A 24,832-nucleotide genomic window follows, 5' to 3' on the forward strand; every position below is an offset into this window, starting at 1 on the left:
GGGCATGCACACTAGATCCACTCCAAAATTTAAGCACTCTGCTCAACTCCCGATTCATGATGACTCTTCTTTCCTTATTGCAGACTCTCCTTCCCAATGCCTCGGGAACAGGTACCGACAAAGGACTGGTTTTCATTCTTAGACCAGAGCAGAGTATATGCACTTGGCACTTGGAGACTTCAGACCCTGAGCCTGTCCAAAATGTGGCCATTCCACTCTCCTACTCAGAAAGCGGTAACCTTTCTATTGTCGACTCCCCGTTACTCTCCGGAATGCAGGACTTGCGTGTGAAAATTTAGGGAAAACGATAATCCTATTAAAAGTGTTTATCATAAGTACAATACCTTGAGTCAGAAAGGTATTAACAGCAGGGGAGTCAGAGAATTAGCATGATGACTGAAAGCCCAGGTAGGGACCAGGAGAACACATTTATTCATTTGGGAAACATTTAAGGAGCCCTTGGAGAAGCTGTAACAGAAAGACAAGACATGGTCCTTCACACATTAGTTGGTTATCGGAGGCCGAGGAAGACGTGGAAGGAGAATGGGGTGTTTGGAGGGTGGCGAACAGTGGGTGTGCCTGGGGCCAGGGTGTGAAGGGCCTGGTGTACAATGTGAGGTTTGCACTCTATGCTGAGGAACATAGCGAGTTTTTAAGCAGAGGAATGATCTGATGCATTTCATCTCTTAGAAAGTTAACTCTAGAAGCGGTGTGAGGAGTGGGTTGGAGAGGGCGTAGCAGAGTCAGTACAGCACAGCTTTCAGGACTCGTAGTGAGAAATGAAGATGCGAGCAGAGGCCCCTAGAGGGGGATGGAGAGGAGGAGCTGGGTTTGAGATATTCAGAAGGTAGAATTGACAAGACACAATGACCAGTGGTTATGGATTGTAAAAGTGGGGAGCATGGGCTTCCCATTTGGGCGGCTGGGAGGTGGTGATGCAAAATAGGCATGGAGATAGGATTTTTGTGGTGCTGGATGTTTTAGGGGGTTGGGATGAGGTAGATGGTGACTTCAGTTTGGGACACATTGAATCTGAGACCCTTATAGGACATCTGGATGGAAATGTATAGTAAGCAGTTTAAAATAAGGGCCTGGAGTGGAGGAGTGAGGTTAGAAATCCAACTGAATAGTTGTTAGTAAAAGCCATGGAAGTGAGTGAGATTGTCCAGGCCTGAACTTAGAGATTTAGGGGGGAAAAATAATAGCAGATAACTTCCTAGTGCCTACCACGTGCCAGACTATTTCTGGGGGATGTTAACTGCTGAAGAATAACTGTAAGACTAAGGAGTAGACCGGAAGGTAAGAGGAGAGCCTGGACATCCTGCATTAAGTAAGGAGTGGTAAATAGTACTTTGCAGAGAGATCAAGAGAGTGACTGAAAGTGTCCATATGATAGCACAATCCAGAGTCAGTGGTGGCCTTTAATGAGAGTCATTTTAGTGGCACAATGAGGGTGAAAACTAGATTATAGTGATTGAGGAGTGAAGGTGAGGTGAGGAAATTTACATTCTTTTAAAGTTTGGTAGTAAAGGGAAGGAGAGGTTGCAATAACTAGTAAAGGAGGTAGAAGCCAAAAAGTGATTGGAGTTGAAGAAAGACAGTGTTATGTAGCAAAAGGGTAATTACCTGACTGAAAAATGATAGATTTCAAGCTTCCCTCAGGGTCAGTGCACAAGAAAATTTATGAACAGTGGAGTGTCAATTACAATACACATGCTTTTCTCACGTGTGGTAAATATTTGTAAATGCAGGAAAAGGAGAGTGTGAAAGAAGAGCATAGAATTCTGAGAAACATTCCGCAGAATACTGAAACAGTGCACACTGGGTATCTCCATTCCAAATCTGCAGAGTTCCAACAGTTTATGGAAACTAACAACCAGCTGTGGGAATGATTGGATGAGTGTATGAAGTTGAGATCTTAAAAACCTTTAAATTGGTTTACCTTGTTCTTAGCTTCTCCACTTGAGTCCGCTGTATACAGTTCTTTGCATGGAATTGAACTAATGTCAAGTGACTTCTTTAAGTGTTGTCTTGCTTAAAGGTTATGAATAGGATTCCTAATAAGAAAAGAAGAGCTGTTTTAACCACATTATTAATGTAAATTAAATACCCCAAATTTATTTTCTGTTTAATTATACATATGCTATTCTAATACGTAGTCTTGGGGTTCTTGAGATTTTTAAATGTTTACTCTTTTATATATACACAAAAACTTCCAGCAATGAGGGTGACACCATCTTTCTCCCTGTTGAAAGAGTCATGTGAAAAGTGGACACCCTTCTTCTATATACTAAAATCTAATAAAAACTTCTCTATGTAGGAGAGGCACACATTCAACATTTGGCATACAATTTCAGGGTGTTCATGGAGCCCCTGAAACCCACTCTTGGACCCCAGCTTAAGAATCTCTGCCTCTTCTGACCTTTTTAACTCTAGTGCAGAGGTTGGCAAACTCCAGAGCGCAAGACAAATCCAGCTCATTGCCTGTTTTGTACATAAAGTCTTATTAGAACATAGCCCAGGGACTTCCCTGGTGGTCCGGTGGTTAAGACTCTGTGCTCCCAATGCAGGGGGCCCAGGTTCTATCCCTGGTCAGGGAACTAGATCCCGCACGCTGCAACTAATATCCCGTGTGCTGCAACTAAGACCTGGCACAGCCAAATAAATAAATAAATATTAAAAAAAAAAAAAAAGAAAAGCAACTAAAAATCCGATACTTAAAAAAACCCAAAAGAACACAGCCCATTCGCTTACGTATCTCTATGGCTGCTTTCCTGCCACAAGAGCAGGGTTGAGTAGTTGCTACAGAGACCATCAAGTGTGAAAAGCCTCTAAAATATTTACTATCTGGCCCTTTACAGAAAAGGTCTTCTAATCCCTGTTCCACAGCCCGTAACCTCAGTTAACTTTACCCTCAGTCCATGAGGTAGTACAAAACTAGAAGCTGTCTATTTAACTTCTATATTGGGAGTTCTTATAAGGGGTGGGGTTCTGTTTTTCCGAGTGTGGTTTGAATATATAAGAATTCTATGTTAAGTAACTTCCTTGTTTTCCATCCAGATCCTATCCCTGGTGGTTGTAATTTGGAGTTTGATTTAGATATCGATTCCAACATTTACCTGGAGTATAATTTCTTTGAAACAACTATCAAATTTGCTCCAGCAAACCTAGGTCATGCGAGGTATGTCTGTCTCCCGACTCCTAAAACTCCTTTTAGGACGTGCATGGCTCGCTGTTGTGTAGATTGAGTAAATTGTCTCAAAATCCATAGTTTCTCTTTAGCAGAATTGAATTGCATACTTTTTTTTTTGGAATGGAAGTAATTTAAGCTTTGTTACTAATACTCGACCTGTCATTTACAGTTAATGTTGTTTCCCTTCATTCTTAGGAAGAGCCAGATGTTGAGCCTTTATTATGAGCTTAGAAGTACATCTTAGTCTTTGTAAAGAGTTTTAAATACAGAAAACATTCTGGAGGCATGAAACACTCTTATTTTTTGTAAGGATTTTATTATTTTAACATTCTGCCCTAGTTTCTACTTTAATAGTAATGATAGCTAACATTTGAGTAACATTTGAAATGCTCCCTGTGTTATCATCCATGGTGCTGCGAAGTGCTCTGTGTTGTCATTTAATCCTAACAATTTTGTGAAGAAGGGGCTGCTGTTCTTACTTTACAGAAAGGCCCCCTAAGGGTTGTTGCGATTAAGTGACTTGCCCACATACACACAGCCAACAAGTAGCAAAGCGGGCAATTGACTCAACCTGACTGATACTCACATCTGGTTATGTAACCATACAAACTGCCTCTCCTTTCTTGGTGGTGCCAAACTTGGAACTGTTGTTGCAGAAGTTTGAAGTTCCAGCTTTTGGTTCCTTTTTATAGATGAGACTTGCAGCACAAGAGATTGATGTTCAGTTTTGTTGGTTGACTTTAGAGGCACAGATGCTCCGCCGTGTGACGTCAAGACGGGCCAGGACTCCAGGTGGAGGTTACAGTATGACGTCTATCAGTATTTTTTGCCGGAGAATGACCTCACTGAAGAGGCGTTGCTAAGGCACCTGCAGAGGATGGCCGAGGTGCCTCAGGTGCAGGCCAATGCTGTCAAGGTAAATCTGACTCTCATAATTTGTGTGGCCAGACTGTGACGCCTTTGTAAGAGTTGAGAAGGGGAGAAGCTACCAGGAGCTTTTTTTTTTTTCTTATAAACTGTTTTCTTGGTCTTTCTGGGATTCTCACTTTTTCTCTTTTATTTCTTTGTCACCTTGGGAGTCATTGCTAGTGATATCCCTAAGTAACGTTGGCTTTTGAGGAGATGCATGTAAATTTTGTTATGTTTTAGTTGCAGTCACATCTGTGACTGGTAATCTTGAGCTATGGATGGAAGTGCGTGGTAATTTTCTGTGTACTCCCATAACTATTAGATTAAAGAAATTTGGCAAGTCTAAAGGTTATAGTGTTTTGAGAAAAAGTAATGTGAAACTGTTTAAGGATATACACGTTATCTTTAATATTTAAACCCAAACGCAAAGTTTCTAACTTGCAGCAAAAATTTTCTTCAAGCTTTTGAAACCCCTGAAAACTCTTGCGACTCCAAGGGTGGGGACAGGCCAGCAGCCTTGGCATCATCTGGGAGTTTGTTAGAGTTGCAGACTCTCAGGCTCCACCCCAGAGCTATGGAATCAGCATCTGTATTTATGATCCCCAGGTGATGCCTATGCAAATTAAAATTTGAGACTCATGCTCTAGATCATCTTTGTGGAGGGCAGGATTTTATCTTTATATCTTAAAGGGTGCCTGATATCGGTCTAATAAACAAGGTCATCTGTCAATCTAGTGGTTGGTGGGTAAAGTTTTTCTAGACTGCTAAGATCTTCCTAGAAGGTTGTAGATTATCAGATTACATAGAAAGAAGCGATTGAAACTGGGTGTCTGTGATTAGCCTAGGGGCTCAGCCTGTTGCAGAGTAAGATCTGATTTTATTGCTGTGTCACCTAGCATGTCATTGCCCCATGCTAAGAGGGAGCCTTGTACAAGAAAACTCATTGTGCTTATTCACAAATTAGGAAGCTCTATTGGCAAAGTTTGCCTTTGTACATAGGAAATTTTGAAGACCATTTTTATTCTCATGAAGAATGTAAGAATTCTTAGAGTCTTTTTAGTTTACTTCTTAACTTTGGTTAAGAGCTAGAATATCGCGTGCCAGAATTCAAGGAAACCTTCAACGACTAATGAGGGCATGTCAAGAAGACTCTGGAGCCTGCTTTTTCTGGTTGTTTTTTGTTTTCTTTAGATTTTTTTTGATGTGGACCATTTTTAAAGTCTTTATTGAATTTGTTACAATATTGCTTCTGTTTTACGTTTTGGTTTTATGGCCGCGAGGCATGTGGGATCTTAGCTCCCCGACCAGGGATTGAACCCGCATCCCCTGCATTGGAAGGCGAAGTCTTAGCCACTGGACCACCACGGAAGTCCCTGGAGCCTGTTTGAAGAGGCTCACACTGGCCATCTCTGGGACAATTCAGTCATCAAAGAGAACGTGATTGATTATGCCTTGAATAAACAAAAACACGTCCATACTGATACTAAAAAAAGAAAAAGGAAAAATGCTCAGTTGCTACCGTTGGAGCAACGTACACAAAATTATACTCTGAAAATTAATAAAGGGAAGGAATTTACCTTGCCTTTTTAAAAGGAGGATCTGTAATTCACTCCCGGTTGATAAGAGAAAGCTCTGCTTTACAGAAGAATGCCAGCTAGTAAATGTAGAAGGAATAATAGAATTAGAAAATCTCCATTTTCTGACCCTCAGTGAAATAATTCAGGCAAGGATCACCAGGTGAAAGAGTGTTGGGGGAAGGATATTCCCAGGATACCTAAATAGCACCCTCAGATTAATTCTTTGCAAAGGGAAAACTACTTTCAGAGTGGAGTGATCCGATGGTCTCTACCTTATCCATGTGGTCAGAGTTAGCTTTGCTGATAGTAGGTGAACCTGCATTATGTGTTCATGTGAATGTAGGCTGACTTTATCACCATAACCTATGGAATAGTCTAGCAAAACAGGTTTAACTTGAGTTCCTGTTTATAGGAGTTCCTGTTTACAAGAAATGCATAGGATCAAAGTACAAGTTAGACATCTTGAGCACAATCTGATAAATTCAGATTGTGGAGTAATCTGTAAAATAACTTCCTTAATCTTTCATAGGTGATTCTAGATTGCAGAAATTGGAGATAAACATCATACATGAAACTTGGTTGGATCTTGGTTAAGGGGGAGAAAAGCTATAAAAGGCATTTGGGAAAATTTGAATATGGACTGTGTATTAGATGATAAGAAATTATTAATTTTCTTAGGTGAGCTAAGGTATTGTGAGCACATAGGAGAATATCCTTGTACTTAGTACCTTGCTATTCAAAGTGTGGTAGATGAATGCATAGCGTTGCATCACCTGAGAGATTCTTAGAAAAGCAGAATCTCAGGTACCTCCTCTGACCAGCAGAATCAGAATCTGAATTTTAACAAGCTCCCCAGTGATTCATAGGCTATTAAGTTTGAGAAACACTGTGTTAGGACATGCATGCTGAAGTATGTAGAAGTGAAATGTCATGATTCCTGTAACTTACTTTAAAATGGTTCAGCCAAAAAATATATATATATGTGGGGTGGGGAGGAGCAAGAGGGAGGGACAGGAAAGCAAATACGGTAAAATAATAACAACTGTTGAATCTAAGTGGGGTATATAACTTTTTCATTGTATTATTCTTTGAACATTTCTCTAAGGTTGAGTGTCTCATAATAAAAACTTGGGAGAGTAGGAGGTAATGTTAACATTCTGTTGGACTTGACCAATCCTTTGCCCAGAAAACATATTTTTGAAGGCTAAGCACTATATTTAAACAGTAGAAGTTTTCTAAGAGGCTCCGAATTATTTACTCCTGAAACCCTAACATTTCGTTTTCTCGCTTCTGTTAGTAGGAACATATCTGTGTATTAGGGCTACGTGGGGCTTTTGTTTCTCCTACTATATTTATCCCCTATTTAAAAAACAACCTTTAAAAGGGAATTTTTGAAGTGAAGGACTACAGGATAACACAGCTGTATGTAATTTTTCCTATTTCAGAGCCTGTTAGACAAAAGTAAGTGGGTGCTCTCTGTGAGATGTTAATCCACACGGCCTGTGTCAGCTCTGTAGCTCAGTGATCGTTCATGTTTGTTGGACACTTACTCTGTGCTAATTACTGAGGGGAGACTAGTGAGCAGGATAAATAAGGTTCCTGCCCTTATGTCATTTACAGTCTAGCAGACGAGACAAAAATCTTTTTCTTTGTCCTATCTAGCACATTTTACTTAAATCATTTATTTATATCACATTTTACTTAAATTATTAACATATACAAAATCTTTAGATGCATTTTGTGTAAGAGCTTGTTCATATCAGCACGTACAGACTGTGTAGGACAATCTCTTGACAAAGTCAAATGGGTTGGCAAACTATTATATGTAGGATGGATAGCACAGGGAACTATATTCAATATCCTGTGATAAACCATAGTGGAAAAGAATATGAAAAAGAATATATATATATGTATGTATAACTGAATCACTTGCTGTACAGCAGAAATTAACACAACTTTGTAAATCAACTATACTTTAATAAATTGTTTAAAAAAAGCCAAATGGGCTAGTGTATATTTTAAACAAGAATTGTACTTTCATATTAGAATTTAATAGCACATGTAGGTGGGGTTATAATAGAAAAGCTTGTGGGGTTTTTTTTAAATTAATTTTTATTGGAGTATAGTTGCTTTACAATGTTGTGTTGGTTTCTACTTTACAGCAAAGTGAATCAGCTATACATATACATATATCCCCTCTTTTTTGGATTTCCTTCTCATTTAGGTCACCACAGAGCATAGAGTTCCCTGTGCTATAGAGTAGGTTCTCATTAGTTATCTATTTTATACACAGTATCAATAGTGTATATATGTCAATCCCAATCTCCCAATTCATCCCTCCCCCCCTTCCCCCTTGGTATCCATACATTTGTTTTCTACGTCTGTGTCTCTATTTCTGCTTTACAAATAAGATCATCTATATCATTTTTCTAGATTCCACATACATGCATTAATATGAGATATTTGTTTTTCTCTTTCTGACTTCACTCTGTATGACAGACTCTAGGTCCATCCACATCTCTACAAATGACCCAATTTCGTTCCTTTTTATGGCTGAGTAATATTCCATTGTATATATATGTACCACATCTTCTTTATCCATTCATCTGTTGATAGACATTTAGGTTGCCTCCACGTCCTGGCTTTTGTAAATAGTGCTGCAATGAACATTGGGGTGCATGAGTCTTTTGAATTATGGTTTTCTCAGCGTATATGTCCAGTAGTAGGATTGCTGGGTCATATGGTAGTTCTGTTTTTAGTTTTTTAAGGAACCTCCATACTGTTCTCCATAGTAGCTGTATCAATTTACTTTCCCACCAACAGTGCAAGAAGACATGCGGATGGCCAAGAGGCACATGAAAAGATGCTCGACATCACTAATTATTAGAGAAATGCAGATCAAAGCTGCAGTGAGATACCACCTCACACTGTTCAGAATGGCCACCATCAAAAAATCTACAAACAATAAATGCTGGAGAGGGTGTGGAGAAATGGGGTTTGCTTTTTTTAATCTAAACACTAATTGTGCATTATTTTTGGCTTCAGGTGGTTACCCTAACAGCTGATGATAAGACAAGTGTTTCTTTCTCCTCCCTCCGGGGACAAGGTGTCATTTACAACGTCATCGTTCGGGATCCATTTCTAAATACGTCTGCAGCTTACATCCCTGCTCACACGTACGCTTGCAGCTTTGAGGCAGGGGAGGATAATTGTTCTTCCCTTGGTGAGTATGTGGATTTCAACTGTGAAAATTCTTCATTGGCTTTGCCGATCTTTATCAACTAGTACAGAACTTAAGGATATTTAAAAGTGCTTTTGTCTCATTCATTCATGCATTCAGCACATGCCTCCTGAGCCCCTCCGTTACTCCACTCTCTGTTCTAGGCACTGGGATGGAGCAGTGGACAAAACAGACAAAATATTAGCCCTCCTGGAGCCTGCATCTTAGTGGGGGAGAAGAGACAGACAAGATACATTTGTGAAATATTATCGTATGTGAGATACATGACGGGGGTTAAGAAGCAGGAATTAAGTAGGAAAGGGAGATAACCAGTGAGGGCGAGAGAATTTGAGAAAGCATGGCTTGGGAAGTCCTTGCTGAACAACTGAACAGCTGAACACCATTAGGGTAAAGACCCAGGGCGAGGCAGGGAACCATGGACGTGTCACCTGGGAGGCAGTGGCGGTGGGTGCCAGGCCGAGGGGACAGCCAGCGCAGAGGCCCTCAGCTGCGAGCCTGCCTCATGTGGCTGCCGGAGCGGGCGGCCTCACAGGTCCCAGTTTGGACTATAGCTTTTATTCTGAGAGCAATGAAAAGGCACTGGAGAGCTTGAGCAGATAGTGCTGATTCGTGTTTCAATGGGATCACTCTGGCTGCTTTGTTTTGTTTGAGAAAAATCGGGGGCAAGAGCAGAAATAGGGAGATTGATCAGCAGACCATCATAGTGTCCAGGAGAGAGAGGGCGCTGGCGGGGGGGCTGTGGTAAGATCTTTCTGTTTATGTGTGTTTAGCATCTTATTTTGAAACAGTTTCACAGAAAAGATGCAGAAATGGTTCAGAGAATTCTGCATAGTCTTCACCAACGGTCCTCAGATGTTAGTTACCATGTTATGCTGTTTGCTTTTTATTCTTTATCTCTATGTACACATATATATACATTTTTTTTCCTGAAGCATTTGAGAGCAAGTTGCAGACATAGAGACCCTTTTGCCCTTAAATGTTTCATTTATCTCCTTATATAACTAGTACAACTATCAAATCACAAAATTAACATTGATTTAGTACTGTTATTTAACCTACAGATGTTGTCAAATTTCACTAGTTATTCCACCAACGCCCCTTATAACCAGAAGAAAAATTTTTTTTCTAGTCTAGGGTCCACTTCATGATCACATGTTGCATTAAACTGTCTCTTTTATCTTCCTGCATCTGGCACAATTTCTTAGTCTGTTTTTGTCTTTCAAAACCTTTACCTTTTTGAGGAGTACAGGTTATTTATTTTTGTAGAACGTCCTCAATTTGGGTTTATCTGATGTTTCCTTGTGACTAAGTTCAGATGATGAATTTTTGGTAGGAATACAAAAGAAGTGATGAAGTGTCCTCTAGAGGCACCTGATATCTGTTTTTTCCGTTACTGGTGGTAGTAACCCTGGTTACTTGGTTAGGGGTGTCGGCCAGGTTTCTCCACTGTGTAGTAACTATTTTCCCCTTTAAGTATCTTTTGGGGAGATACTTTGAGTACAGGTAAATAGTCGTTTCTCAAACTCTTCACTTGCTGGCTTTAGCATCTGGTGAGCTTTGCCTGAAACATTTATTACCAGCCGGTTGCCAAATGGCATTTTTCCATGTTTATCATTCCTTTTATGTTTATAGCTGTGGGAAAGGGAGGGGGTCTAAGGACTGAGCCCTGGGTGCTCCAATGATTAGAGGTCAGGAAATTGAAGAAGATCCCACCAAGGAGACCAAGAAGGAGCAACCAGATTGGTAAAAGGAAAGTGTTTTTTGTAGCTAAGAGAAGAAAGTGTTTAGAGGAAGAGAGAGTGATCACCTGGGTCAGATGCTGCTGACAGGGCAGCTGAGAAAGAGACTGGAAAGTGACCATTGGATTTAGCAACGTGGAGGCCACAGGTGCCAGTGAGAGCATTTCAGGGTAGCCTGACTCGAGTATGTTCAAGAACAAATAGGAGGAAAGAAATTGGAAAGAGTTCAAAGAACTCTTTCAAGGAGTTTTGCTCTAAAGAATGAAGTCTATCGGTTGGGTTCAAGCCAGGGTTTAACGTTTGCTCTCCTCTGTATCCTGCCCAGTCTTCCACTGCCACGCGCAAGATCCTTGAGAGATACAGTGCAAGAGACCAGGCAGATATAAGTTCTGCGTTTTTGACTGATGGGCTGTATCTTGTCTGGGTTCCTCCGTTTCCTTTCCCTCAGACTCTTTGCACCAGGGCCTCTCCTAATGAGAGTGAGCTCTGGGACCTGTCTTTCCACGTTAGGCGGAGGGGAGGGAAAGGTCCGGTCCTACTGTTCCTCCAGCTCAGAGTTGGGTTCTGTGGCTTTTGTCTTCAAGCTCAATGCACACTAGGATGCCTTTCCTGAGCTGGGAGTAGGGAGGATGGACCCACATTGCCTTTTAATTAAAACCTTGGCCTGTGTCATAGCTATAGTGATTCCGTCATGATTAAAAACACTAAACATTGGCTCCCCTGTGTCTTCCCCTCCCACTCACCCCTTTGTCTTCATTTTCCCCAGAATTCGTACCTTGTATTGTCTCTAGATTCTACTTATGAAATCTCTCCTCTCTGGCTTTACTTGTATGTTTAACTTTTTCTCTCCTTCCTTCCTGGTACTGTGATCAGAGATTCTACTTAGTTCCTCTCTGCTGTCTAATGTTCTGGAGGAACATATCTAACTGTGTGTGCCAGTTTTTCTTGGGTTGCTGTCTTTGGTGACTGTACCACTTGCTGGAAACTTCCACTAGATTTTCACTTGAAAAAAATTATCCCACTGAACTGCATGTTTTTGCTATAAGGATTGAATCGTAGAACTGCTGTCAACCGCAGGCTGAAATAAGCAGGTTGTTGCAGTAACTCTCATTTCATCTTTCTTTTGAGCTCTTCATTCTCAGAGAAACTGATATGTAGGTATATTTTATGCCCTGCAAATTCTGGTCTTCTGTCTTGTGTTCCTTATCTAAATGGAGGTCTTCATGGTATCCATCTGAACACTCAAGTATTTTATGTGTTTTGATTTGTGGTCAGTTTGTAACACTTCACATGAGTTTGCGTAGGTGCTTTGTTTTTGTTTTTAGTTCGGGGATGATTTTCTTGTGTTTATCTCAAAGGTGTCATGATGGTGGTGAATTTAGTGGATCTATTTTTCCCTTCAATAGGGCTTATCTTTCAAATCCTGTCTTTTCTATTTAAGTTTGTGCCGATTGAGGATCACAGGATTTGGATCCTTCGGCATCAGGGAGCATATTGTGCTTCATCATTAGTTATTACACTACAGTTTTTTCCAAAGCAACATGTATAATTGAGAAGATTGGTAGTAATTTGTTCATGTGTTACTTGTAGAATAATACATCTTCTTTAATTTAATGTGAGTTTTGGTTAAAATCTTTTGTTATGGAAAACTTCAGTGAACTTCCATATATCATTATCCCGCCTTAGCAATTTTGATGCACGGCCGTTATCTTGTTGCAGTTATACACCCACCTATGTCTCTCCGCCTCCCCCTTATCACTGGATTCTTTTAGAGTGGGTCCCTAATGGTCATTTTGCTTACGAAATTTTAGTACAATATGTATATCTTAAAGATAAGTGCTGTTTTTAAAAAAATATATAGCCACAGTATCATTAACACAAGTCTCAATGAAAAATATTGAAGATAATTCCTTAATAGTGTCAGATTAACAGCCAGTGTTTACATTTTCCCAGGCTTCTTAATTGTTTGTCACAGTTTTGTTTGTTTGAATCAGGTTTCAGATGAGGTCTGCACATTGTTTTTAGTTGATGTGTGTCTTAAATCCACTTTAAGCCATAGTTCTCCCTTCCCCGACCCTCCTTTTTTTCTTGTAGTTTATTGGTGAAGAAACAGAGTTATTTGTTTTAGGCACACTCTCTCTCCTCCTCCTTTCCCTCTTCTCCCCCATCCCCTCCTCCAAATGTGTCGTGAGTAGTATAGCAGTGTTGTCTGATTTCTCTTTTTGTGACACCAGCCACCATTGGTATTCACCGCCCACATAGAGTAAGTCATTAGGGGTGGCAAGGATGTTTTTAAAATAAGTTATACACGTATGGAATAAATTATTGTCAGTTCACTTTGCTTTTTTTTCATGAAGCTTTGTTCTATATTAATTAAATTCAAAGTATCAAATTCGATGTATTATGCACTCAGTTTTCATTATTTTTAGGAAGAGTATCTACCAAAGTGTTCTTCACTCTTTTTGCCCTGCTTGGTCTCTTCATCTGTTTCTTTGGACACAGATTCTGGAAAACAGGTATTTTGTCTAATATAGTTGCTATTTGCATGCCTTGTGGTCTTTTTTCTGAAATGCTGCTGGGGAATTTATGACCTGTAAGGAGAGTAAGCAACTGGCTACCTCCACTATCTTTATAGATTTGTAGCTGGGGTCTTTTAGTAAAGATTCTGCTGAATTACAATGCATTTTGATTTTTTCTCTTAACAATGGAATGCAACCTTCTCTTATTAAGAGGGGAATAAAATTTGATTTGTGCATCAAAACTTCAATTGCTAGATTGACTAGTTGACCAAAGATTACTAATTAGAAATCAGGACGTCTATGTAAAAATATATGTGGATTTTGGTGACGGTGATTGACATGGTTTCGTATAAATCAGGCTGCAGTGTACAGGGAGGTCGAGATGTCTGCACAGCCCTGGGAGGTTCAGACAGCAAATGGGAACTCCACGATCTGCTCAGTGAAACCCAATGGGGGAAGTAGAATATGAATTATGCTCATTGAATTGATTTGAATTCTTTGGGCTGACTTTTATATAGCTAATGTTTGCAGTTACTAAAAAAAAAAAAACCTTATATAATTCATTAACAGGCAGTATAATGAGCATCAAGGGGAGAGTAAACATAATCTTGATCTTATAAAACTCTTCGAACTTGCTTTAATAAATTGTTTGAAGCAGCAACTCCTTTCCCTCCATTACTATACTTTTTTTCTTGATTGAGAAGAGAATATTGTGAAGAATATTTAATTTCTCAAAGTGTAAATGATTCTGTAATGCAGAATTTAATTGTTAAGCTGTATGCAAGGTCCCAAAGATATTACTAGGTTTTTTATAGATAAAGACAATGGTTGATGTTCATCCTAAACAGGAAAGGATCACTTAAAAGAAGACATAAAAGTCACATTTTGCTTTGGAATTTTTTTTTTTTTAACCTTTCAAATTGTATTCTTGCTCATGTAATGAATTGAAATCTAGTCTGCAATTTCAGATCAGACACAATGACAAAAGTACTATTTTTGTTTTAAGTAGGAAGTATAAATATATTAAAATGAGCTATGAAATTAACAATTAACGGACCAATTGAAATTGACCTATATACAAGAAAATGTATCCAATAGTTAATACTTTAATTTGTACCCATTTAATGATAATATTTACTCCCAATGACTTCTGAATTTTTCCTGCCTTTTAGATAATTATTTCTCTTCTCTGAATGCCCTCATGTGTAAATTCTGGGAACTGAAGCATGTATTTGTAGATTAGACATTTAAATTGCATTTACTAACTGTAGCTTTTGTTTTTTTCCCTTCCTTGGTCGTTTGCTACTAGAACTATTCTTTATAGGCTTTATCTTCATGGGATTCTTCTTTTATATACTGATTACAAGACTGACACCTATTAAGTATGATGGTAAGTGAAAATAATATAGTTTGATTGAGTGTTCAAAAAGGAAGGCACCATTTACACCCACCTTTCCTTCTACAGTTTGACCAGTATTGTGTGTGATATCCTCTTATGTGTGTAAAATAACTGGCCACCTGTGCTCTACACATCTTTTCTAAACTACTCCTTCAGACCTTCTCTCCCGGGTTTTTAATCCACATGGTGAATTCCTTGGTACTGAGGGAAATGAAGGGCCATATTGATTATAAACCTGTGTTCCAGCCGTGTGGTACATTGACCATATGACATTTACAGCAATCAGAGTGTTAGGATTTTCTTTACCTTAAAACAAACACAACCCCTCCTTCCTTGTCACACTGAACAGAATGCTTGTCACCCCTTCTTCCTCTGCCCCAATTATAGGTTGTACCAAGCCCTGCCTGTCACTAGTCCTTGGAGGTTTAGCTCCCCGGCTGGTCTCCAGCCTCAGACCGGGCCCTCCCTAGAGAGGGCCTCCCCATGCTGGTTTCACTGCACCGCTGATGGGCCTTCGGTGCCTGACCCACAGAAAGGCTAGGCTGGCTCTGGTAATGGTATAGCGTGTCTAAGCGTGCGGTGGGAAAAGCTTCCTCTGATCTAACTGTTCATCCTCTCTCCTTGTGCAGTCCGCCTGGTTCTGACAGCCGTTGCCGGAAGCGTTGGTGGGATTTTCCTGGTAGCTGCTTGGTGGCGATTTGGAATCCTTGTGCTCTGCATGCTGTGTGTCGGGCTAGTGCTGGGGTTCCTCGTCTCATCAGTGACTTTCTTCACTCCACTGGGTAGGAGATGTGTAACTCGTGTTATGTGTGTTCAGTTCATTGTTTCACGAGTTCATTTCAGCTCTCTAGTACACATATCCCCTCGTCAGGGATTTGGGGCCTCTCCTTAGAGTTCTGGAAATTTGCACTGATAATGTGGCCCTTTGGGGAGGGTCAGTACCAGTAAGAATCCCTCTTTTCTCAAAGGCGCTCTGTATAGATGAATTCTAGAATGTCTTTGGAGGTAGCTTTGTATCTATTTGTCATGATAAAGGGTGTGTGTGTGTGTTTCTGTTAGTTGAAATTAAGGGAGGTAAAGGGGATTCTTTATATATGGCAGAATAGTGGTTTTCATTTTTTATTTGTTAAACCCTGGAACTCTTTCTTCAAGTGAATTTTAAGCAGAAGCCTGATACACTCCACAGATAAATTTGGTGCTGCCCTGATGGCAGCTGAGCTGAGGAACCTGGTGCTTTGTCCCCCGTCTTCTCTTGTACCCCTAACCTCTGCTCCCACCCTTTGCCAAACCCTGAGTATTCCCAAAGTACCTACTTGTAGTCATCCTACGGCAGTAGCAAAGGGATGGTTCTGGGGATTTTTTTTAAGTTATTCAATTTCTATCAATTTTTAAAATGTAGTTAGCTTGTAAGTTAACTTCCTTTGTAGGGGAGGAAAAATTTTCCTTCTACCCTTCTAGGTTCTTTGGCTGCTCTAATAATTAAATTGACGTAAGACAGATCAATAGGAGAAAAACAGATTTAATTTTGTGCCACTGGAGTCCCATAAAAATATAAGACTCAAAGGCAGTCACACAGTTGAGGCTTATCTGCCATCCCGAGCTAAGAAATGGAATGGAGTCTGGGGCTTCAGAGGGGAGGAGGGCAGTTTACAGGAACATAAGAAGAGCAGATGTTTGCCATGCAGGTAAGTCTTTCAGATAAAAAGTTATCTCTGGTAATTGCTTTGGTTCTGGGCCAGGCCCCTGATCTAAATTCTTTTAGGCAGTTAAGGGAAAGAAAAGTTTTTCTGAATCTGCTGGGTCTTGATTGCCTTCAGCTCATGCCAAAGGGGCACATTTTGGGGTGCCCTATTCTGCTTCCCTTCACTTTGCAGTTGTACAATAACGTAACATTTCTTGTTTGTTGTCAAAAATGCAAAAAAAGGAGTATCTACACACTACTATATTTAAAATAGATAAACAACAAGGCCCTACTATATACCATGGGAACTATATTCAATATCTTGTAATAACCTATAATGGAAAAGAATCCAAAAAAGAATATATATATGTGTATGTGTGTGTGTATAACTGAATCACTTTTGCTATACACCTGAAACTAACACAACATTGTAAATCAACTATATTTCAATTAAGAAAAAAAAAGGAGTATCTACATTCAAAAGTATTAGGCTATTTCCTTCTTGTGACAATGTTTAGTTCTTATATAATAATATCAGATTAAAGGTGATGAAAATGTTAGATATAAGAATAGCTGTCTCAAAAAAAAAAAGAGTGCCTGTCTCTTGAGTTTGTCAGTTTTTGAGAACACAGGATATAGAGTACAGTTGGCTCTCTAAAGATTTTTTTTTTTAAGATCAGAGAGAATTGGTGACCTGTGTGTTTACTGACCATTCCAAGGCCCTTTGTTCTGATTTTAGCAAACCTATAGCCGAGTTCATTTCCACAGGCCCCCCTGCAGGTAGCTTTTTATCTACCTGCAAAGTAGCATTGTTTAGATTTGACTAAATGACAGGTTCCCAGGGCTGTCTGTTGAAAATGCAGATTCAGAGCTCTACTCTAGAAGTGCTAAATCAAATACTACTTAATGAGCTTCCTCCCTTTTTGTTAATGCTTAGAGGATGGAGGGATGATGGGTTAGAAGTTTTTGTGGTTAATATATTGAACTATCTTATTTTTGGTAGTTCATGTCTGAACTATCTCATTGCTTAAGGACATTTAGGGTGAGTGTCTCCCTAATAAGAGTGGGTGCAAACTCATATTTTTAAGCATTAAAATTTGAAAAAGATTTGGCTGACCTCTCAGATCTAATTAAATTACTGTTCTCGCCTTATTATGTGTCTACCCAAGAGCTTGTACTCTGAAAGGGTCAGTGTTCACACGCCTGGCATCATAACTACTATTTTTTTCAAATTTATTTTATTCAAGTCGAGTTGATGTACAAGGTTGTGTTACGTAACTCCTCTGTTTAATCCTGCATTCCTTCTTTTAAGACCACATGTGCGTTTTGTGAAGGTTAGTGTAGTTGACCTCGAGATCTGATCCATCCATTCACCTCACTGCAGCCTGTTGCAGTTTGCTTCCTGAGAACGTGGGGTCTCCAGGTCAGAGTCCCTCACTATGGAACTCCCCCTCTTTCAGGATACAAGGGTCTCAAGATATGAGGCCACCTCCAGCTGGACTGAGTGACAGTGCCAGTGTCAATATGAAATAATTTTCAGATTTATATTCTTGCTATTTAAACGTAATTTATAATAGGAGTTCTTATATATCTGTCCTGGGTCACCCCAAGGTGTGCTGAACTTTGGAGAAGTGTTTAGTAGGGCAGATAAGTGGTTGGCTCCCATCTTTCCTGATGCCTGAGGAAATCATCTCTTCCAATGTGCAGTGGCTGGGCAGGAAATGCATTGATGGTAAAAAACCTATTAAATCGATTTTGCTGCTTATATGGGAGTTCATATGGTTAACTCTGAATGCCACTTACATTTTTTACTTTGCAGTACAAAATCATGGAATCATAGAAATTTGTAGCTAGAAGGGACGATTTGAAGCTTAGGGATGAAGTGGTTCAACCTTTGCATCTTATGGGTTAGGAAACTGAGGCCCAGCATCACAGCTGGTAAATGGAAGAGCTTGGACTAGTCCAGCCTCTTCTAAATTAGCCTGGTAATAAATGCAGAGCATTTACCTGCTTGATTTTCCTCCCACCCCTCTATCTTCTTAGGACACTCCCTTCAAAGGGGTTGTATTGACAGTTAAGTGAAAAAAGTCAGTTCATATATAATTACTGACATATTCCCTGGTTGTTAAATTAAATCTTCGATGTATGTCTATGTTCACACGTTGAGAAAATGAAATTTAACTTGGTGAACCTGTTGTTTACTCTTGATTTCTTTTTGCTATTCCAGGAAACCTAAAGATTTTCCGTGATGACTCAGTGTTCTGGGTGACCTTCTCTTGTATAGCTATTCTCATTCCAGTGGTTTTCATGGGCTGCCTAAGAATAGTAAGTGTCATCGGGTCAGTTTATTCATCCTGTTGTCCTGGGCCTTCAGTTGTTTTGCATTTTTATTCACCAGAGAGAGCTGTCTGATTATCTGTGTCAGATGATTGATTTTTAAATAGCCTTGTTACTATGAAAGCAAGAGAAGTTCTAGTTACGATTACCTAGTTACGATGTTTTTTCCATCAAGTGGTGCAGGTCATCCCTCTTTTAACAGTGGAAGCAGAGAAGGTAGGGCTTACAGTAATGCAACAATCTGCTGGATTGTTCATTTCAGCTGTCTCTCCAGAAGAATGGTTCTTAATCTAATTAGAATTTATTGTTGAAGTTCTTTCACAGGGAAGATATTTTCTATGATGAGGTAAACTGTTCTACCAACTGTAGGTGTTGAAGATTGTTTTCAGTTTATATTTTCAGGTAACCTTTATTCGGCTGTGAGACTTGGTCTCTCTTCACATGCTCTGAGGGAGAAGTGATTCTCTGGGATTGAGGCCAGTGATCAAAGTTAAAAACTATTATTGTTCTACCAGAGGTGCCGCCTAAACGCTTCTGCTCTTCCACAGCTGAACATACTGAGTTGTGGATTCATTGGCTCCTATTCGGTGGTCTTGGCCGTTGACAGTTACTTGTACACAAGCCTTTCCTACATCACTTTGAACGTACTGAAGAGGGTGCTCCACACGGATTTCCGCAGAGCTTTCATAAATGTGCCTTTTCAAACGAAAGGTAAGACTCTAAATCCAAGAATCAAGTGATAGTCAGATAGGAATATTGGCCCACCTGTGCTAACAAGAACTCTTGGTAACCAGATTGAAAGATTGAAAGAAGGTTAACTGGACAAAAGGAGGAAATTCACACCATCCAAATGCTATAAGAGCCCTGTGTTAATAACTTATGATTGTAGGAATGAAGAATTTAAATTTGTACGGTGGCTGAAAGTCATACTTCTAAAAATCTAGTAAATGAACTTTATTAAGAAATTTCTAAGCCAGAATTACTAAGTTTATCTGGTCAATTCCCAGGTGTAAGAAAAATGCTGAGAATAAAGCTGTTTGGCACCTTATGAGTTGGGGTGGGGTGAGGGGTGAGAACGACAACTTGATTTTTTTAAGCTATTCCCTTGTTTTCCTCCTATAAAGAAGCACGTAATTTGCTAATCAAAGTGAAAGTGGTTTTCAATCAGTAGTTGTATTTTTCCTGAATTGTAAGAGTCTACCCATTAAAGATTTTCCATTAACTTTTTGAAAAAAATGACTACTAAATTAAATGTTCACAAAGATTATAAGATATGTTGGTTTCAGTAATGTTAAAATAGCGAGGATGGAAAAGCAGGTCTTAGAATTGAAGATATATAAGCACCATTGTGATTGTTATGAATATTTAAGGGCAAATCTTTCCCTCTGCTATCCTGAGCCTGCCCTCATTCTTTAAGAGGTTGATGGTAAAGACCTTGAGATCCACACATCTTGGAAGTTTGACAGTATTTTGCCAAGCCTTCTGCTAGAAGCTCAGTACAATTTGTTGAATCTTTTCATGCATTTCTGTATCCACTCTGTATGAGTGGGGTGGGGTCCCATATAGGGTGGGATGGCAAAAAAGAGCATCATGACGTTCCAGTGATGTACATTTGTGAGATCACTGCCTTTCCTCCCACCTCTGGAGAAACACAGCAAACAACAAACAGCTGTGTCTGTGGGCACTAGTCATAAAATATTGGAATGCCAAGGATTCCTTTACAACCTGTCTGGACTTTCAAATGCCTGTAATTGGAAACTCCTATTTTAAAATGTAAGACCATAGCTTCCTCACTTATTCCTTGGCTGGTTAAGTGAGGAAATAACACGTATGTTTGGACAAACTTACCAGAAAGTCTAATATTAACTGAGAAAAGATGATACAGATTGAGGCTATGAAATGTCTTCGATCTATGTTAGGTTTTAAAATACAGGAGTTCAAACTGTGCTTCTCTACCGTTCTTTAGACTTTATTATCCTGGCAGTATGGGGGATGCTGGCTGTAAGTGGAATCACGTTCCAGATTCGAAGAGAAAGAGGGCAACCGTTTTTCCCTCCCCACCCGTACAAGTTGTGGAAGCGAGAGCGTGAGCGCAGAGTGACGAACATCCTGGACCCCAGCTACCACGTCCCTCCACTGAGAGAGAGGCTCTACGGCCGATTAGCCCAGATCAAAGAGCTCTTTCAGAAGGAACAGCCAGCCGGAGAAAGAACGCCCCTGCTTCTGTAGATGCGGAGGGCTTGGTCAGTGCAGTCTTGAAGTACGACCCAGGTACCGCCTCAGATTGGGTGTTGCTGCCTTGCTGCTTCAGCAGTCTCTGGGGCAAGTCTGCTAAGGAACCAGCTCCTGTGTCCATGCTTTGTACAGTATTGTGGTCTCCTTATTGATACAGGGTAAGGGTATACCAGGGACATGACAGTAATTCTAAGTGAGAGGGAGAAAGATGGCCAAAAAGTTGGTGGTAGGGAGGTTCTTCCTTATTACGAAATACTTAAGAAATTACCTTTTGGTTTATAAATATATGTCAACTTATTTCATTAAATAGATACACTTAAAAAAAAAAAAAAGGAACTTGAAAACAATGGTTCTCCTGTAAAGCCCTGGTGGTTTGTTTTTTTTTTATAACACCTTGAACAATTCTGTCACCTGAGTCTGTCCAAACTCGGGGGCCAGGGCACGGAGGGTGGTTTAATTTAAGGGTTGGACTGAACTTTTATTTGTCACTGTGTTTGGAGCTTTGGGAATTTGAAACTGGGCCTTTGAACTTCAGAGTACAAAACAGGGAAAACTAACTTATTTTCTTTCTAATAGCAGTCTGATTACTTAGTTGCATCTTTCTTAGTATCATATATTATCAAAAAGTACCCTTCTTTTGTTTATGGTAAAATACATATTTACTGTATCGATCATTTTTTAAGTATATAGTTCAGTAGGTACCCCTCGTCTTTGCCTTTTATTGCTTAAAATGGTAATTTAAATAGCTAAATTATTCCAATTATTTGAAAGTAGGTCCATTTATGTAGACAATAGAGCTTTTATATGGATGATTTATTTATATTTCAGATTAAAAAATGGACTTTTTTTCTTTCAAGACCTTTTAAAATAGTGTTGATAGCTGATCTCTAATTGAAACTGCATTCGATGACATATGAATTGTTTTATTTTTAGGAGACAAATTGGCTCAGCTTCATCCATAATCCCATTAATACGGAAACCTTTAAAAAATTTGCATTTTGTAGTTCTTTCTGCTAAATTAGTTGTTAGAGCATTGGCACAGTTTCAGAAAATATGTGCATGAAGGCTTTGTTTGTCCTGTCTGTGTTGTAAAGCGCTGAGGAGGGCGTCAGAAAGGGTTCAGGTGTTTAATAGAGCTGCTTTCAATGACTTGGACTCTGTAAGGAGAGTCCCTTCAGTTTTGACTTTGTTCCATCACAAGAAAGCGCCCGACGCCCTGGGCTGCATCCCTGCTTCTCACGGCCTTTTAACCGTCAGAGCCTCTGCTGAGGAGGTTCTGCCTTGCATTTGGAGCTGGTGACGCTGACGTGCCTGAGTAGTCGTGAGGTCGGTTGTGGTTGTTGCATTCCCGTTTGTAAGTTAACCACTGTTTAAATGATGCTGCTTTTCAGAGGTTTTCAGTGGACAGTAGGTTTCTGAAGTTTCGGGTAACTGGAAAATTTTCAACTTTCGCTCTTAAAAGTGTTCTGGTAAGGTTGAAACAAAATGGAAAAATGTATGACTAATCATTTCTTGCATTGAAAAATTATACACAGGTGTTTGTTTACTATTTATTTTGTAATCTTCACTGTTTATATAACTTCAAAAACACTTAAACTTGAAGAAGAAAATGCGTTTTTTTAATAATTCGCTGTAGGGATTCTGGATTCTGCTGTATTGTTGTAAATTCTAACAAAGTTATATGGAATATGTGTGAGTTTTTTCCTATACCATCAAAATGCACTGCCAGTAAAGGGTATAAAGACAAAACACTTTCTTGGAGGGGGGAGACAAATTGTTAAAATTTTTCATGATAATTTGTGAGTAATAAGTCAGTTCGTATAATTTTTTAATAATAAATACCTATTTTGAAAAAATGCTAAGAAGTCTCATTATTATAAAATTCCTATAAAATTTTTTACCAACTGTATTTTTGTACCAAAGTAACAAGACATGAGAGGACCGTTTCATAGCTATAAGAACAAAATTATTTAATCTGGACAAACAATTCTTTATTAAAAAAATCAGTTTAAGTATAAATAGAATGATAGGAAATGAACAAAATATGGGATAATGTGTTAAAAGTTATTTCCTTTGTTAAAAGGAAAGCTGATGTCTTTAATGCATTAGTTTGTGTTGGTGTCTTTAGTACTTCAGTTGTGTCAAACAAGAAAAATAGTGTTGCTGGAAACTTGGTTCTACTATTTAAACGTTTTGGTTCTGATTAACCTATTGTAGATTAGCTACTAGGTTGCCAAACCACAGCAGCTAACCAGTGCTATAGACCAGTTGAGTTCTATATAAATTGGGTTAGAAAACTGATTCTAACAAAGAAATTGCTAGAATATTAGACCAGGAGTGAACTTCAGAGATAACGTTAACTGATCTTAACATGTTATCATGTTATTTTATACCTGAGGAAATTCTTAAACAAGGAGTAAATTATATGAAGTCACAGTTATCAAATAATAGTGCCCAGAAACAAAATTTGAGAACTCCCTATCCAAATGTGCTTTATACTCTATCATAATGAAAATGTAATTCATTATTTTCAGTTTTCTTCTGCTGGTGAATTGGTAGGAAGCTCCTATGCTCCTAATATTGCCATGATCTCTACTTTTGGGGAGTTATTAATATTACACAGTGAAAACATGTTTTTCCAAGTTAATTCTCTGTGGTCATGGACCATTTCCTATTCATTACAAAGTACATGATAGATCCTTAAAATTTCCAATATCCATAAGTATTTCTCCACAGCAGCATTTGTAAAGAATTTTTTGGTATAAAGTTCACTCCTTGATGATGTACTTGATACCTGTTATTAACCTTCATTAAAACCCCAGAATTCTTGGCTGATCTCCTGAGAACTGGGTGGAGGCTTTCCCATTGTGCTACAGCCCTTCTTGGAAGGGAGGCTACCTGTGTTTTCCTTTTTGATATGGGCTGAGTTGTGTTCCCCCCTCCCAATTCATATGTTGAAGCCCTCACCTCCCAGTACTTCAATATGTGACTGTATTTGGAGAGAGGGCTTTATTAAAGAGGTAATTAAGTTAAAATGAGGCCATTAGGGTTAGCCCTTATCTAGTCTCACTAGTGTCTTTACAAAAAGATAAGAACATACAGAGACCCTGGGGCAAAGTACATGTGAGGACACAGTGAGAAGATGGCCATCTGCCAGCAGAGGAGAGAGGCCTCAGAAGAAACCAGCCTTGATCTTGGACTTCCAGCCTCCAGAACTGTGAGAAAGTTTCTGTTGTTAAGCCACCCAGTCTGTGGTATTTTGTTATGGCGGCCCTAGCGGACTAGTACACTTTACAAGTCCTTTTATCCTGATGGTTGATTGAAAGACATCTGGGCACTTTGGCCACTACGTTTGCAAGGACCACTCTTTATGAAATTGAGGTAGAGAGGGGCTCAAGTTTAGCGGAAACTTGGGCTTACCAGGGACTACCACATAATCATTACGCGGGGGAGGCTGGCAGTTCTGGATGAAGCTACATCAGCACCAGGGGCAAAATTTTAATAACTGTAATACAATGAATGATAACAGTCTGATTTGGATCTCACCTTCACTCATTCACTCAATATTTTGTTGAGTTCCTAAATGGCCAGGCATTGCCTTGGGCTCTAGAAGAAGATGGCAAACAATACAGGCCTGGTCCCTGCTTCAGGGCTTAGCGTGTGATAAGTGAGACAGATACTAAAATAGTTACAGAAGAAGTAACAATATGCAATGAAAATCTACAGTGGAATTGGGGGTGGAATCTGAGATGCCAGGGAAGACTTCCTTGAGGAAGTGACATTTAAGTGGAGATTTGGAGGATGAGCAGGGCCACAAGGAGGTTCATTGCGTTCCATGTAGTGGAGGGAAAGCACCGACCAAAGCCTGGAGGCCTTCCCTTCTCATTTTGGAGATGCCCCAGTGGAGTCTCACCTGTATGCCCACCAGTCACTGTAGTCCTTCATTTTGGTGCCGGGTGGGAATCAGCTCTCCTATTCTCAACTTTTGACATTCTGAGCAGT

At 39.5% G+C, this 24,832-nt stretch overlaps 1 protein-coding gene across 1 annotated transcript in view; it reads left to right on the forward strand.

The window, feature by feature from the left end:
* TM7SF3 (transmembrane 7 superfamily member 3) overlaps positions 1-22,680 on the forward strand; it is a 36,790-nt gene extending 14,110 nt beyond the window's left edge. The window contains exons 3-12 of the mRNA XM_007194874.2: positions 84-234; positions 3,061-3,181; positions 3,938-4,109; positions 8,725-8,902; positions 13,089-13,175; positions 14,488-14,568; positions 15,207-15,359; positions 18,486-18,583; positions 19,144-19,306; positions 20,562-22,680. Coding sequence (XP_007194936.1) covers positions 84-234; positions 3,061-3,181; positions 3,938-4,109; positions 8,725-8,902; positions 13,089-13,175; positions 14,488-14,568; positions 15,207-15,359; positions 18,486-18,583; positions 19,144-19,306; positions 20,562-20,824 — 1,467 coding nt within the window. The 3' untranslated portion in view covers positions 20,825-22,680. The remainder of the gene's footprint in view (positions 1-83; positions 235-3,060; positions 3,182-3,937; positions 4,110-8,724; positions 8,903-13,088; positions 13,176-14,487; positions 14,569-15,206; positions 15,360-18,485; positions 18,584-19,143; positions 19,307-20,561) is intronic.
* The last annotated feature ends 2,152 nt before the right edge of the window (positions 22,681-24,832 follow it).

Source organism: Balaenoptera acutorostrata, chromosome 11 (assembly GCF_949987535.1).
Source record: "Balaenoptera acutorostrata chromosome 11, mBalAcu1.1, whole genome shotgun sequence".
Taxonomy (NCBI): Eukaryota; Metazoa; Chordata; class Mammalia; order Artiodactyla; family Balaenopteridae; genus Balaenoptera; species Balaenoptera acutorostrata.